Raw genomic sequence first — 15517 nt, forward strand, 5'->3', positions numbered from 1 at the left:
AGTTCAAACACACAGGAAACAAATAACTCGTAGCATCATAGTGTAACCATGGTGACACAACTCTCAAACTATGAGGATTATACTTTGCACTTTTACCAAATAAATCTGATTTTATCTTGATCATCTTTGCTGAAACAGTCCAATCCAATTTTCTGGTATTCTCATTTTCAATACAATAAAGCAGAAGAAAAAAAACAACTTATATGGTATATATGGTCTGTGATAAAATTTTAAATATTTATGCGAGGCCCCTGTTGGTTTCGGGGGCCTAAACAGCAACTTAGGCTTTTATCAGTAGACGTTTAGTGTAGCGTTATCAACTAACAATCAGAGTAAGGCTTAATGAGACAAGGTTTCACATTCCTGTTGTTGATTTTCAAATGATCACTGTCAATTAAATGAAATCCATGAAGATCAGAATAACACTCGACAACACTCACAGATCACGATCCTTAAGGTGGTTTTTAAAGCATTTGTCTCATCGCCACTTTGAGGCACAAATTGAAGTATTTTATGTCCAGAATGACAAAGAAGACCCGAATGCTGAACCATTACGCGTCAGTTAAACTTTAAACACAATCAAATCGTTTGTTATATTCACGATTTTTTTCCTCTAGTTTGCTGTCAACAACAATAAGTTGGAGCAGCTGGTTTCTACGTCTTCACACGTCTGACTCCCGTGTTTCCCACGGCTCTGCAGTTTCCAGGGTGGGACTGTATACACTCCAAATAACCATAAACAGAGTCGTCAGCGGCTCAGTGAAGACCAGGTCACCCCTTTCCTTCCTGTCCGGGTTTGTAATTATTTGCTGAGTCGCGTGCATCACTATTCTGAACGCAGAATGCCTGTCAACAGAGTCTTTGTCCTCAAGCCGTGCCACCGCCGTCACATTTTAGCTGATTGTTGTAAATATTTACGGCTTGGTTCCACCGCGCACTGATAAATTCCCTCCAGTGTGTGGAAATGACATTCAAATCTTATAAAGTCTCACCTTGAGGACGACGAATCTTCCACTTTTAATTTACGCCTGCATCTATGAAATGCATAAAGCTCAGGATCAAGTCAGATTGATTGTGATTTCTACAATATACACAATGCGTAGTGGAGCAAAACCACAATCTTCCGGATTGTGGTGTTACAGATCATAACATCAACTAAAAATACAAGTAAACATAAACTAAAAACCAAACTGAGGTTAAAATGCAAACTTAAGGCAGTAAAAGTGCAGCATAACAGCAAAACAACAATTTATATTTCATATGCAAGGATGAAACCAAGGGCTTCAAATAAAAATGGAGAGAATTATTTAATAAAAACATATATTAATAAAGTACTGAGTTAAATAAAAAAAATGTGCAAATGTGTTTGTTAGAGTAAAACTAATTTAAATGTACAAAACCAGTATTTCTAAAAAAAAAAAAAAAACATCTGTTTGCTTCCAGCAGAGGGCAGCAAAGTAACTCAAAATCCTTTCACCTTGTTTGAATTTACCTGCTGTTCTGCGCATGTCTGTGACAGCTTTGTTTTTTCAAACAGCTTGGACACAAACTAACACTGAAGTTTGTGACCGTAACATGACAAAATGTGGAAAAGGTCAAAGGGTACGGATGCTTATACAAGACCAAGGTACAAATGTTTGTGTTTCTGCTGCAGGCTGTTTTGTGTGAAACAATTTTGGAGCTGTCTAGTCCTGCTAAAAGACCACATTCTTAATAAATCCCAAAAATGTCTCACGACAATCTCCAAAACGATCTCCTCTGACCATGGAGCCTTCTTGGGTCAGGACTCATAAAGCAGTTTATCTTGCTACAAATGTTTGCGTGGCTTCTGTCTTTTGCAGCCTTTATTTAAAATGCTGCATTGGTTTAAATCGTAACAATAAGCTCTGAAGGTTCCCCTCCACTCAGACTCAACCAGGTTTGTATTCACATTTCCGGTTCGTCTCGGCGGAAATGGATTTCCAGGGTCAAAACCAAATCCCTGAGACTTCATGTTCAGCTCATTTGAAGCAGAAAAAAAAAACATTTGGCGTAGTTTATTTGAGAATAACCCTGTGTGAGAAAGTTCTCCAGCAGATAATTGACACATCCCATGGATATAATAGTGATTACGCTTTATTTTTTCTGAATCGGCTGAACTGACGGGCGACACATTTGTTGTGAATCTTCAAGGTATAAAAAAATTAATTGTAAATCAAGTGTAATGTATACATATAACTACTTTTCAACTAAAAGACACATAGATTTTATTGTTTTGATCTCCATAAATTGCACACACTAATTGCTTAACCTGGAAAAAAAGGTCAACTTTAGACAATTTTAATGATGAAATCAGCGTTAGCTCCGCCCACTAGCTTCAAAAGACAGAAAATGAAATATGCTGCATCATGAAGCAACTTAAAAACTGAAATGATTCTGTGTTTTTTTTATAGAAATAAGGAAAACATTTTTATCAACCACATATTTCAATAAGTTATGCATTGTGAAATAGAATTAGGCTGAACGTCCAGGTTAAATCAAGCTTAAATGTAATAAATACATGCTTTTATTTTAAATTGGAATCAAATACACATATTCAAGTAATCATTTCACGTAATTATTAATCAAATTGTGGCACTTTTGGATCTCCATAAGGCAGAGCCACCCAGTGTTTCATTGAACAGATTTCTCAGACTAAACCTCTTGTTAGCCACTCCTGCTCTCACCAATCTGTAACAATTTTGCACGTTTCAAATCCTCCCTCCACCATCTTGTCCACCAAGGGCCTAGAAGGAATAGTTAAAGTTTCATCTTTTTGCGAGAGATTGCTGTAAAAGCTTGAGCTCGAGCTGAACGGTCCTCGTCAATAAGGCGACAATATCTTCCTGTAGCGGCGAGCGGCAGCCAAGGCCAAGAGAATAAACAAATCATTTGCTCCCTTCTTTTGCATCCAGCTGCATTTCCTCCACCTGCACATGTGCTCGCCCTTCTTATTATCTCTAAATCATATCTGCGGACTGCCAGCATGCCTCATCTTGTTACTCAAAACAACAGCTGCTGTTTGGATGTCAACTTCACACAAACTCGGCCGTCTCCGGCAGCCAAAAGACGAATACGATGTGTCAAGTCATAACTAATACTTTGAGGTCTTAAAACCCTGCCGGCGGTGAACGCTAACCAGGAGGCTGAAAGGAGCCGGATTTACTGGAGTTATGGACGTATTATGATGTAACAGGAGATGGAGCGCCTGTCTTTGCGCGGTGGACCTGGCCGGACTCTTGGGTGGCTCATAAATTGGAAGCATATTTGATGCTATTATACGCCAGCTGGTTGTGGAAATTCAGTTGGACAGCGGCAAGAAGAAAATACACGTTGGATTTTTCCTCATTTGAGGACAGCACTTTAAAACGATCTTCTGGGGATTTATTGTATTGTTTATCGTTTGTCGCGATAATTTTTTGATCGATTTGTCGTTGTCATGAGAAATTGCAATTGATGATGTTTTTGAAAAAACTAAAATGTCCATATTTATTATTTTCTCCACAGTTTGTTCGTCATTAAGTATCAATAAATGTATTAATAAATGATGCTACTGAATGCAGTTTAGTGACTCAAATCCCACTGCTTTCTATCAACTAGTGACCTAAAGAAGCATATTACAAATGGGAATGTTTTTCCAAGAGCATTACTTGTTTGTGGGGGTGTGATTAGTGTGTCATGCAGACAGCGCCATACAATTACTTAAAAAGAAGCAATAAATAGTTTGTATCACTTTAATTATTACAACGGCACCACAAAATATCGTGATAAAATTTTAAATCCATATCGCCCACCCTACTACGCAAAAAAGTGATATTGCAACAATTTCGTCCAACCTTTTGCACTCCTAAATCCATTCGCGTTGACAACAAAAATCATATAATTGTTGCTTAAAATGAGTTCATTAAACTAAAATATAAATAAATAAAGAATAAAAGCTGCCTTTTAGTCCGAGCTGTAACTCCACGAGAATAAGGATACTGTGGCTAATGACCCAGAGGCAGAAAGAGGCGAACACACTGAGATGGAGGGATGTCTTCAGGAGGAGGGATCCCCTGAGCTCCTCGTGCTTCAGGAAGAGGAGGGCGTGGCCTTCATGTCCATCTGCGAACATCCCACAAGACCGGAAGAGCAGAGGGTCAAAGCCGCAGCACTGAGATGCAGGGAGGCGGTGAAGGTGGAGGCAGCGGAGCAGTGATGATGGAAGAGAGGAATCAGCCGGCGGAGGAATACGACAGGGAGGCGGAGGCAGACTAACCCGAGGCTCAGAGGGTTCGCGGGAAATAAGATGTGTAAATGGAACAGAACCTGTTTCACCGCTTCATGGTGTGATGTGAAAATTGCTTCACTATTATTGTATCAGTGGTCTGTGACACTTATAGTTTAAATGAAAGTTATAATTAGGAAAATGGCGAAGAAACAAAGAAGATGGTCAGAAAAGCACAAAGCAGCTGAGAGATGAAGAACACAAGTGGGTAAATAAAGTTAATGTTCTACAATGGAAGGCCTTGCAAAAGTATTATATTAACTCTGTATTTTTTCACTCTTTATTTTGGCTACTATTACAAACATGAATATGTTTTATTGGGACTTAATGTGATAGATGAAGTTGTGTGCATGGAGGAAGATGAAAACAAAAACTGAAAAGTGTGAACGTCTGCTGCTTCATCTGGACCAGAAAAACTTCTCCCACGTTTACTGCGTCCCGCTTGGCTGCCGTCTTTCCGTAAAAGTCAGTTTTGTGCACAGCTAACAATTGTCACATTCACCTGAGCTGAGGAAATATTCCACTGTGAAATAACATTTAAGAAATCATACTCTGAAATACAGTGCCTATAAAAATTGTGCACCCCCTCGGCCCGTTTTCACCTTTGTATTGCTCTTACATCCATGTAGTCACAATACGTTAACTACTTTTGTCTTTGTGTAGTTTTCACTTTGACATTAAGTTTATTTTTTTGTCAAAAAGCCAAATTTTGTTAATAACTCATTTTTAAAACTAATAAAACAGCAAAATGTCAAGAGTAATTTGTTTATATAGGTATTGGAAAGTAGAATGAACCAGAAATAACTTCAGTCACTCTGATTTTTGGTCTTACTCAAAAAGCCAATAATCAATAATCAACCAAATGTTCAAATGGAGCTTTTTTTCATAAATCAGCAACCCAAACCAGCCGATCAATATTAGCGATGAGCTTCAGCCCAGTGATTTTCTGACACTCTGAATTCTGCGTTTTAGCCACATTCATCAAGTACATAAGGAATAAATGAATGTACGTACATGGAAAGGATGTAGAAAGAAAAGATAAAGAGTAAACTAGACCCCAAGGTGGAATGTTTTAAAATAATTTATTAGGAATATTAAAAAGTTCTTTTTCCCCCCCCCAAAAAGGAATAAAATGACAGGGGAAAAAAAAATCAGAAAAAGTTACAGTGTTGACAAGAAAGTTGTTTTTTTTTTTTTTCAATGGAACATTTGAAATTTCCGCAGCAGGTACAGCGAGTGTATCAAAATGTAAAACCTGGTTATTTTGTAGATCAAGAGTGCTCTTTTTTTTTTTTTCTTCAGCTAACATTTAAAGGAAAACGTAAGTTTATGGTGAACGGCCAGTGCAGCGTCCTAGTAGCTCTCGTTTTGGTCTACAAAAAAAGAAAAGAAGAAAAGATGTCACGTTGCTACGGACTGAGACCTCCAGTGGATATGCAGTGCTGGAAGGTGCGGACGGCGCGGTTTACTTTCCGCACCCTGATATAGATGTTAATGTACTACTAATAATAAAAAACAACAAACAAAAAAAACAGAAAATCAGATTAATATTTCACATTTTGCAAATGCCCCCCAAGAAATACAGCACATGGCACACTGGAGACCAATGTGTATCAAACCACATGACACATTCACATGAAAATCACGGAGCGGTCCCCGACTCACGACAGCTCCTGCATGCAAAGTCCTTAATTTTCCTTCACAAAACAAATTATTGGATATTAAAAGTCAGGTAAAACATGGTAGCGTAAGAAAACGGCACGTTTCCTGACAGAGGAGTGTTTTCACACCCTCACCTCCCAAAAGCGGAAGGTGTTGTTCCAGACTCGGGCTCTTTTCCTGCTGAACTCAAAGTAAAAGCGTCTCATCTCCAAGGAAGTTGTCGTCGACCTGACACACATTTTTACAAATCTCTGGAGAGAAACGCCGTGCAGTGGCTGGTCTCACGTTGACAGACGAACTGAAATGTTCTTGACCTCCAGGCGAGCATAAAACACGTAACAGGTAAGATTCCCCCCCAACACACACACACACACTTTCTCCAAAAGCCTCCAACCTCCCGGACACTAAAGTCGGCAGAGCCCTGCTACCTGGAAATTAGTCGTATTTACAATATTTTACAAAATATTACAGTTCCTGAAGGCTAAAGAAAGTACAGATGTAGTCATGTTTTTGGCAACCCAGGTAAAAAATATGTAGAAATCCTTAAAATAAATTCATCTGTTGTGGCAGAAAAATATTCTCACGCTGAAGAACAGAGAAAAATCCAAAAACAAAGAATGTTTTGAATGAAACTGACGGAAACGTAATTACTTCTAAATCTGAAAATGCCATTTAATAAATTTATCAGAAACATTTTGAATGAATATTAATTTTGCTTTTTTTTTTGTTTTTGTAAATATTTTGTGACAGAGTTTCGTTCCTCTATGCCACTCTTCAAAATGGGAAAGACAAAAGATAAAGTACACTCGGAGTAGGGCGGATGTGCGGCGACACGAGTCGGGAAAAAGAGATAAGAAAATGTTTAAACAGGAATTGTTGTTTAAGACTAAAATTCAGAGCATCTTGGCATCACCAAGTATCCATAGCAACCACTAGACCAGGGGTCGGCGACCTTTAAAATCTACCTAAGAGCCATTTCTGCCCTCAGTCCAGCTGAATACATCGGGTTTAGATATTACCTGACCTTATTTAATAAACACATTTGGCAACTTATGATAAATATCTACTAAAGAAAATTTTGTAGTAATTCCTAAAGAGAAACCATTTAATTCATGTTTTTTAGTTTTAATATAAAGAAAAACATCAAACTTTGTCAAAAAGAGAATGGCTCCATTTTCTTACATGGAATGTTGATATTTTGCAGTTTCCAGCTCAACAGTAAGAAAAATAAATCTAAATGAAAATAAGTACGAACTTCAGTCATTCTGTTGAGGGAATCAAATGTAATTATTCCATGAAAAGAAAATGAAAACTCGCTAAAACCTGCATTTGTTTACATATATTTTTTTAAAACTTCAGTTGTTTCTTTACCCTGAACTAGACGCTGTCGTCATGCGTCCTGCTTGTTTGCCCTTTTTATTCCCCACCCAACAAATAGATGTACTCAAATTACAAGTTGGATTTTTCTACATTCTTCAGTGTGAGATGATACCACTGCAATAAAAGATGACTATAATTTAAAGCTTTTTAAATACTTTCACTGGGGCCCAATAAGTCTGTCCGCGCTGTTCGACGGTAATTAGTGTAACAACTCATGGTTAAAACCTACCAAGATATACAATTCCTGGCGTTATTTCAAAAATTAGTATTACGTGTTGACATTCAGTGTAAAATAGAGAAATGTAAAGTCATTTTACAGCTTCAAAACAAGCATGTTGGAGACCTAACTAGTCTTCTCTCAGAGAGATCACTGTTTGGAGAGGACAAATAGCTAAATAAAATACAGCTAAAACATAAAAACAGCATGACAAAAACAACAACAAAAATACAGCATTCGAATGTGTTGCTATAATATGTAGTGATAAGTTTCTTTTTCTCTTCTTTTTTTTTTTTTTTTTTTTTAGTTTGCTTCATTTGCAAAAAAGGTGGGAGTTTAGTGAGGTGTCAGTAAGGTGGGCAGGATGCGGCTGACACCGGGCGAGGCGGGGCGAATGTCCGGCCGCCCGAACGCAGCAGAGGAGACGCGGACTGGACAGAGACGGACCAGATCAGCTCCGACGTAGCTTCGACTCCGTCCAGCTGTCAGTCTACGGCTCTGCACTGACACACAAAGCAGCCGGATTACTCACAGGTCGGCCAAACCGCAGCCGTCTAATGTGCTCCGCCTCGAGAGGCGGACGCCAGCGCGGCGGACCGACTCACACTCTCAGTGATAGCCGTTCGTGAAGGCGGTGGCAATCAGAGGGCCCTGTGGGAGCAAGCAGGCCAGGTTAGAGTTTGCTGTTAGACAAAATGCGCACTTTGATTTTAATCTCTTCTAATGTGTCGGATTATTAAAACAGCTGCTGCACCGGAACAAAAGACAACCCGCGCTCTTTGGTTGAAGAGGTGGTGGTGTTAAACAGAAAACCAGGGGTGCACCGATTGCAGCTGTCAGGCCGATCACCAATCTCTAAAAAGCCTCACCTGCCGATTGAGATTTGGGCAAATTTATTTGTCTGAAACATTGTAGATATAGCAACAAAGTTGGTAAATTGGCAACTGTAGGGTGACAATTGTTAACCATGCATATAGTAGAGCTGGACGATGTGACTGAGAAACATATCACGATGTAAGGGTTTCATATCAGTCGATATTGATGATTATTGGTAAATTTTTTGTTTTAAATATCTAAAATGCTGCCAAACCATTATTTATTTTTAGGTAATTTTGAGGGGCAGTAACAGGTGGGGGGGGGGGGGGGGGGGGGGGTAATGGAATCCATAGGGGGGCCCAGAAAATCTTTGGGAACCACCAAGCTAACTCGCAGAGCAAAATGAAAAAGGTTTGGCACAACTGCAAGCCTGCCAAGATATGGACATCCATCTAAACTGAGCGAGCAAGAACTGCATCAATCAGAGAAGCGGCTAAAAGGCCCACGGTGATCCTGGAACAGCTGGAGAGGTCCATGTGGAATGGTCCACTCCAAGTCCAGACGCTGGGTTACCAGAGTTTTCAGATACTCTAAATTCAACCCAATTTGAGTTTGAGCTATTTTTGCAATGAAGAATTGGCAAAAAGTTTGGGTATGCAAAGCTGGTCGAGACATACCCTGAAAGACTGGCAGAGAAAGGTGGAGAGGAGACGCACGTTTTCATTTTTGTTTCTTTTTGAACTGAAAACCACTTCCTTCCACTTCGCCTTCACACACCACTTTCCATTGTTCTGTCAAGTAAGAACCCAATAAAATACACTGATGTTGGAGGTTTTGCTGTAATAAAAAATACAAAACATTTCACAGGACATGAATGCGCTGCAGGGGCTTCTATTTCTGTCAAGCCTTTTCCAAAACGCACCTATCTATTTTTATGGCAGAACTTAGCAACCAGTGCTTCTGTAATTTCAGTCCATTCGCCTGCAAACAATTTGCTCGGCAGCAGTCGACCCGTTTGGTCTGTCGAGCGAAGCAGCACCCTGCAGGGCTGAAAAGTGATGCAACCTCAGAGCCAAGGACTACGGCTTCTCAAAAAAAGGCCATTTGAATCCGTCTCACCACACCCTTCCAACAACAGCGGTGGACAAGTCCGACCGATTACACGTTTGAACTCATAATAGGCAATTAAAAAAAAAAAATGTAAATGTCCACAAGTCATGCATTTGGATAGATATTTTTTAACTTTTTAGCATAACTGTGTCCAGTTATTGTGGCTTTAGTTTGGTATTTAATGGTTTTGGGTTAGACGTGTTAAACAGGTTAGACCAGTGATGTCGCACCGTGAAACAAAGAAACTGTAAACGGTGTGGATTTTCAGAAGTTTACCAAGTTATGTTTGGTACCTCTGAGCCACTTTCACAGCATGCTGAGCGGAAATTCACCAGTGAGTCGTGGTAGCTCACCCCCAAACTGTGGCTGAAGCCGGTGCTTGGGGCAGGGCTCGCAGCGCTGAGGTAGCTGCTGACAGCCGACTCCTGGCCGGCCGTCCCGTAGAGGTCGGCCATCGGACCCGGGCTGCTCGTTCCTAAAAATCCTGCGGTGCGAGAAGGGGTGGAACCTGGAAGGGAAAGAAAGCAGCTTCACTGACGGACGATCCGCTGATCACTGCAATCGTCGTTCAATGTTAAAAAAACGGAAAGAGTGAAATAAATGCTCTGCCGTCTTAACCAGAGCTGAGCGAGAGTTCTGAAGAGAGACGGTTGCTCAGATGAGGAGAATTTATAACTCGGTGCCTTGAAAATGTTATTACAGCCCTTGAACCTACTTCACATAAATCCGTATTCAGCCTCTCTAGCAGGAAATCCAGTTTAGCTATTTGACTCCACCCAATTATTTTGCTCTTTGTTCTTTACAGAAAAGGTCAAGCTCAATCAGACAGGACGGGGAGCATCTGAGAACATCAATTTTTATGCCTTTTGTATTGGGTTGAAGTCTGGACTTTGACTAGGCCATTGTTACACCGTTTTTAAGTCTTTTGCAGCATCTGCCAGGTTTTCTTTCATGACTGTAATGCATTTAGCTCCACCTATCTTCCCATCAACACTGATCAGTTTTACTTTTCCTGCTGTAGAAAAGCATCACCACAGCATGACGCTGGCATCACCGTGTTTAGCTGAGGGGTTGCTTGTTCAGGTGGATGTAAAGTGCTGGCTTTCTGGCACTGAAAGGTCAAAAGTTCAATTTCGGTCTCATCTGACCTGAACACCTTCTCCCACATGTTTCACACACAGGTGGAGTGTGTTTAGCAATTTATTAATTAAAGTTAATCAATAACTTGCATATGCACGATTGCTTTTCTAATATCTCTCTACAAAAGACTGAACGACTAACGTTTTCTGTCTGGGGTTTTGTTCTCAACTGGACACTTTTTCGAAGAGCAATTTTGTTCAGAAACCTCAGTACCCATTTTGTTTGGTGTTTAGTTTATTTATTTTATCCATCCATCCATTTTCTAACACCTTTGTCCCTAGTGGGGTCGGGAGGTGCTGGTGCATCTCCAGCTAACGTTCCGGGCGAGAGGCGGGGTTCACCCTGGACAGGTCGCCAGTCTGTCGCAGGACAGGACAAACAACCATACACACACACACACACACACACTCACACCTAGGGAGAATTTAGAGAGACCAATTAACCTGACAGTCATGTTTTTGGACTGTGGGCGGAAGCCGGAGTTTATTTATTTTAGATATTTAAAATGTCTCCCAGTTTCAGTGTCAAATATTCAATAGAAATTAAAGTTTATTGGTCTTTAAGAGGGTGCACTTGCATTGTTATGCCATAACTATTATATTATTTGAAAATAGTCTCAAAACAGTAACATTATCATTACCTCTGGTACAATTTATCATCCACAAAATGTGTCATCCTGAGAGGCCAATGCAGTGGTTTGTGCTTAGGGGGCCACTGGGTACAAATGAACTCTACACCTTGAAAGTTCCTACTTGCACAAACTTTTGAAAACCTTGAATCTTTTTTTCCCACTTCATAATTATGCATAACTTAGCGTTGGTCTATCGCATAAAACCTCCATAAAACACGCTGAAGTTTATTGCTGTAACATGAAAGAATGTGAAAAATTTCAATGGGTGTAAAGTCTTTCACAAGGCACTTTATTTGGACTTCTGTGTTCTAGGAAATACAATGTTGTACCTCTAACGACTGCCGCTGCCGCCGCCGCCGCCATTGGTCCGTACGCTGTGAGAGGAATGGCTGAAAAGGCAGAGGTGGGGGAAAAAAAAAAACAACAACAAGAAAATCAAGGTTATACATCCCTGGTTCTGAAGAACCTGACGTGCAACTGCAGCATCGCCCACGGATCTCACTCCAGTGACCACAACATGTCATTTAGTCACACAATAGATGATTTTAGCAGAGAACAATGGAGGCCATCTCGGTAACTGTCACCAATCCTGCCTTCAGATGGAAACCGAGGAGGATCGACAAACACAAACATGCAAACCAGAAGTGATGAGGTGATGTGCCGACATGTGGAGTAGCAGACTGAGAAGATGCTGCTTGTAAAGTCCAGAGGAGGGACTGACTGACCTGTGAGCTCAGGGGGGTGGGGTGAAGTCAGAAGGGGAGTCCTCTCTAAGTGGAACTCTAAAACAGAAACATCAGAGTGCTGTTGAGACACACACCGTCAACAACACGCCAGCAAGGACAACACACACACACACACACACACGTACGCACGTTAAAGGCGAGGGAGAAGCCTCGGAGGTGAGGAGCTGAATAAACAGGAAGTCAGGAACAAACGCACAAAGCAACTGAAGGACAGAACTGAACCCCCCCCCAAAAAAATGAAAATAAAATTTCTCCCAGTAATTATTCTGAAACGGCAGGTAATAAAATAAGTGTCACAAACGCCGTCACCCAAACTAGCGACTCCAATCGGAGTGAGTGATTTCATATTTAAAAAGCAAGAGTTCTAATTTTCTTTGGTGGAAATCTCATTTTTAGGGTTATTTCCCAGATGATCAGCACACATTCTACTGTAACACAGAGCCACGCCGTCTTGAACACACACACACACACACACACACACACACGCACTCACGCACACACAGACATTGGTTTGAGCTAAGCAACGCCACTCCCTGATATTTACAAGCAGCCATTTACACTCACAGTGTTTCATCTGTGGAGACATGTTTGTATTTGTGACAGTGCGTCTGCTGCCGGTTGCGATATGAAGAATTTAAAATGTGATCACGCAGTGCTAACACCTGGGATGAGATGTGAAAAAACATTCAACTTGCTCTTACTGAATCACATGCAGAAGGCATAGCAATTATTAGGAGTGCACCGATTGCAGTTTTCCAGCCGATCGATCACCAATCTTCTAAAAGCCTGGAATGCCGATTTCGAATTTGATCGATTACATTTTTCCTGAAAAGTTGCTAAATGTAGCAACAGTGGGATGACTATTGTTAACCGCGCAGACGTGACCCAGTGGTAAACCCTTTCTCACAGCAGAGCACAATGGGGCTGATTTTACAATCTTTGCGTAGATGGATAGGAGTCAGATGTCAGCCGATCTCTCAAAATGAAGGAAATCGAGACCGATTTCTCAACCGGCCGACTTATCGGAGCACCCCTAGAAAGTATTTTCCGAAAAGCTGATTTTTTTTTCATAGCATCTGGTATTAAGGACTAAGAATTCCCTCATGTATGATTTTAAAAGCTAATCACACAGTGTGTGTGTGTGTGTGTGTGGGGGTGTGTGGGTGTGTGTGCGTGTGTGAATAAAACATGATCCTATAGCAGGGCTCTGCAGCCTGCAGCTCCAGAGCCAAGAGTCTCTTTGGACCTCCTTCAATCGCTCTTTAAAAGTTAAAAATGATAAATATCTAGCTATTGTTTTGGTTTTGGATGCAGACACTAGCAAGTGCTGGTTTTAGTATTTTTTCAACTTTTTAAATGAAATAAGTGCATTAAACTACAACAGAATGACACTCAAGGCATCTAGTGTCATTCAAAATAAAGATATTTTTTATATCTATTTTTCTTATCACGAGGTTGATAAGACCTCTTATATACTTTTATTTTTACATAGTTACATCAACATCAAATGCATCCATCCTCTTTTTGCAAAGAGTTTCACATTTTAATTTGTTTTAAAATCCAAAAATGGGAAACTAAATTGTGGCGCTTTAAGAATAACAACAAATTTCCTGCAGCAGTGAATGTTTATCACAAATGAAAGCTGTCTTTTTGCGACTAAAGACGAGTTTTATTTAGTTGGAATGAGGGCGAAAAAAAATTGCCCTTTTGATTGTTAAGATTGCAGACTCCTGTCCTAAAGTCATGTTGTAGTAATAATGCAGGACATCTAAATATACAGACACTCTGGGAGCAATGTTAGCAAAACAAAATGTGTTTGTGTTGTCTTAAATTTATAAATCAGGACTATAGTTGCTCTACTGCTGGGAATAAGCTACACCTTAGTGATGCACTGAGAAATCAGCTGGTGGCTGGGATCGGGTGATTTTCCGCTCGATTGATCCTGAGCAGATGTTTTTCTGATCAGTGAACGCCCCGGGCTAACAGGTCAGCAACGTTATTCATGTTACTGAGAGGAGAAGACTCAAATTATCCAAATGCACAAAGATATATGAACAAAAACCATATTTTTCCATGACCTATTTGCGGTTTATTCTGGCTGTGACAGAGTGAGTTTACGATTTAAGGCAGATAACAGGAAGGCTGAACATATTACAACCAGTTTGCTGTTCATCCTTTGAGCTGTGTGGTCGCTGATCACGTCAAAAATATCGGAAGCCTTTTTGAAATTAAGTAACAATCTGCAGCCTTTACAACACACACAGCTATTAACATAAGATGCTAATTCCAGTTTAACGTGTCAGATCTGTAATCATTTGGTTTGTATTTTAATAAAACAGATTTACAGCAACTGCTCTGTGACACACACACACACACACACACCCACACCCACACACACAGCTTTACTAACATGAATAATTAATGACTGCCAACAGCAGCAAGGCCACAAGAACTGTTTTAAATGCAGTTCTTGTATGTTATAGTTTTTAAAGAGGTCAAATAATTAAAAAACGTGAAAATCACCACTAATCTGATCAGTGCCTCTCTATACATTTGTCTGTTTTAAACAACTGCTGAAACAGACAAAATATGACAATTTTCACTGGATTCTTTTAAATGACAATTTTTACTTATTACCTAGGAAACATAATGAAGCCACAGCCTGGTGTCTGGTAGCATTAACTAAATGATGTCTCTCACATTCACATATTCAGTAAAGTGAATCTATTTGCTTGACATTTCTTCCCTTCTTTCACTTTTGTCCAAATGACTGCACATCTCCTTTGTAGTGGTAAACACTGGGAAATGTTACGCTTTTGTTCTGCACCAGGTGTTTAAACTGTCATTATATATACAATGAATCACAATAATCTGAGTTTTTGAGCAGCAAATTACATAATAATTTACATATACACAACAACGTAGCTATCTTACTGTTATTTCTCTTTTAGATTTTACATAAACCAATTTTCTGAGTACTGTTGTTTTTTTTTGGCTTGGATTCTCCAAACTATGCACCGCTGTTTCTTTGATTTATTTTATTTCTGAGTTATTACGAGATGGAAACGTGTGTGAGCGTGCTGTGATTACCAGGGAACTGATAGGTGTATCCAGGAGTGATGCCCGCGTAGCTCCGGCTGGTGTAAGTGGCAGTCTGGAAGCCGGGATAACCTGCAGGGCGCAGAAAATATCAGCGTAAATATCCGGATCCCTCCACAAAACAATGAAACGCACCGGAAACATTAGCACTGGCGTTAAAGACTCAGAGGACGTATTGACTCGACGCTGACGCCTTCATGAGTCTGTGGATGTAATTCCACTCTTGTGCTCCGGATTTCTTTACAAGAACTGGAATGGGGAGCTCACCGGTTTAGGCTTCGGTTTCACTCTCAGCTGAACTCACAAAGCGGAGATTTTCACTGGAGGCAACCTGAACTCAACGCCTTGGCTACAAGAAACACCAGTAGGCACAAGAAGGTGTTATTTATTTTTCTCCAAACTGTGACTAAGCGTAACTTCTTTTAATGTTC

At 40.2% G+C, this 15517-nt stretch overlaps 1 protein-coding gene across 1 annotated transcript in view; it reads right to left on the reverse strand.

Moving 5' to 3' along the window:
• Positions 1–5578: 5578 nt before the first annotated feature.
• msi1b (musashi RNA binding protein 1b) overlaps positions 5579–15517 on the reverse strand; it is a 28424-nt gene continuing 18485 nt past the window's right edge. The window contains exons 10-15 of the mRNA XM_032578176.1: positions 15078–15158; positions 11967–12023; positions 11571–11630; positions 9824–9978; positions 8150–8195; positions 5579–8047 (exon numbers count right to left, since the gene is read on the reverse strand). Coding sequence (XP_032434067.1) covers positions 8154–8195; positions 9824–9978; positions 11571–11630; positions 11967–12023; positions 15078–15158 — 395 coding nt within the window. The 3' untranslated portion in view covers positions 5579–8047; positions 8150–8153. The remainder of the gene's footprint in view (positions 8048–8149; positions 8196–9823; positions 9979–11570; positions 11631–11966; positions 12024–15077; positions 15159–15517) is intronic.

Source organism: Xiphophorus hellerii, chromosome 12 (genome assembly GCF_003331165.1).
Source record: "Xiphophorus hellerii strain 12219 chromosome 12, Xiphophorus_hellerii-4.1, whole genome shotgun sequence".
Taxonomy (NCBI): domain Eukaryota; kingdom Metazoa; phylum Chordata; class Actinopteri; order Cyprinodontiformes; family Poeciliidae; genus Xiphophorus; species Xiphophorus hellerii.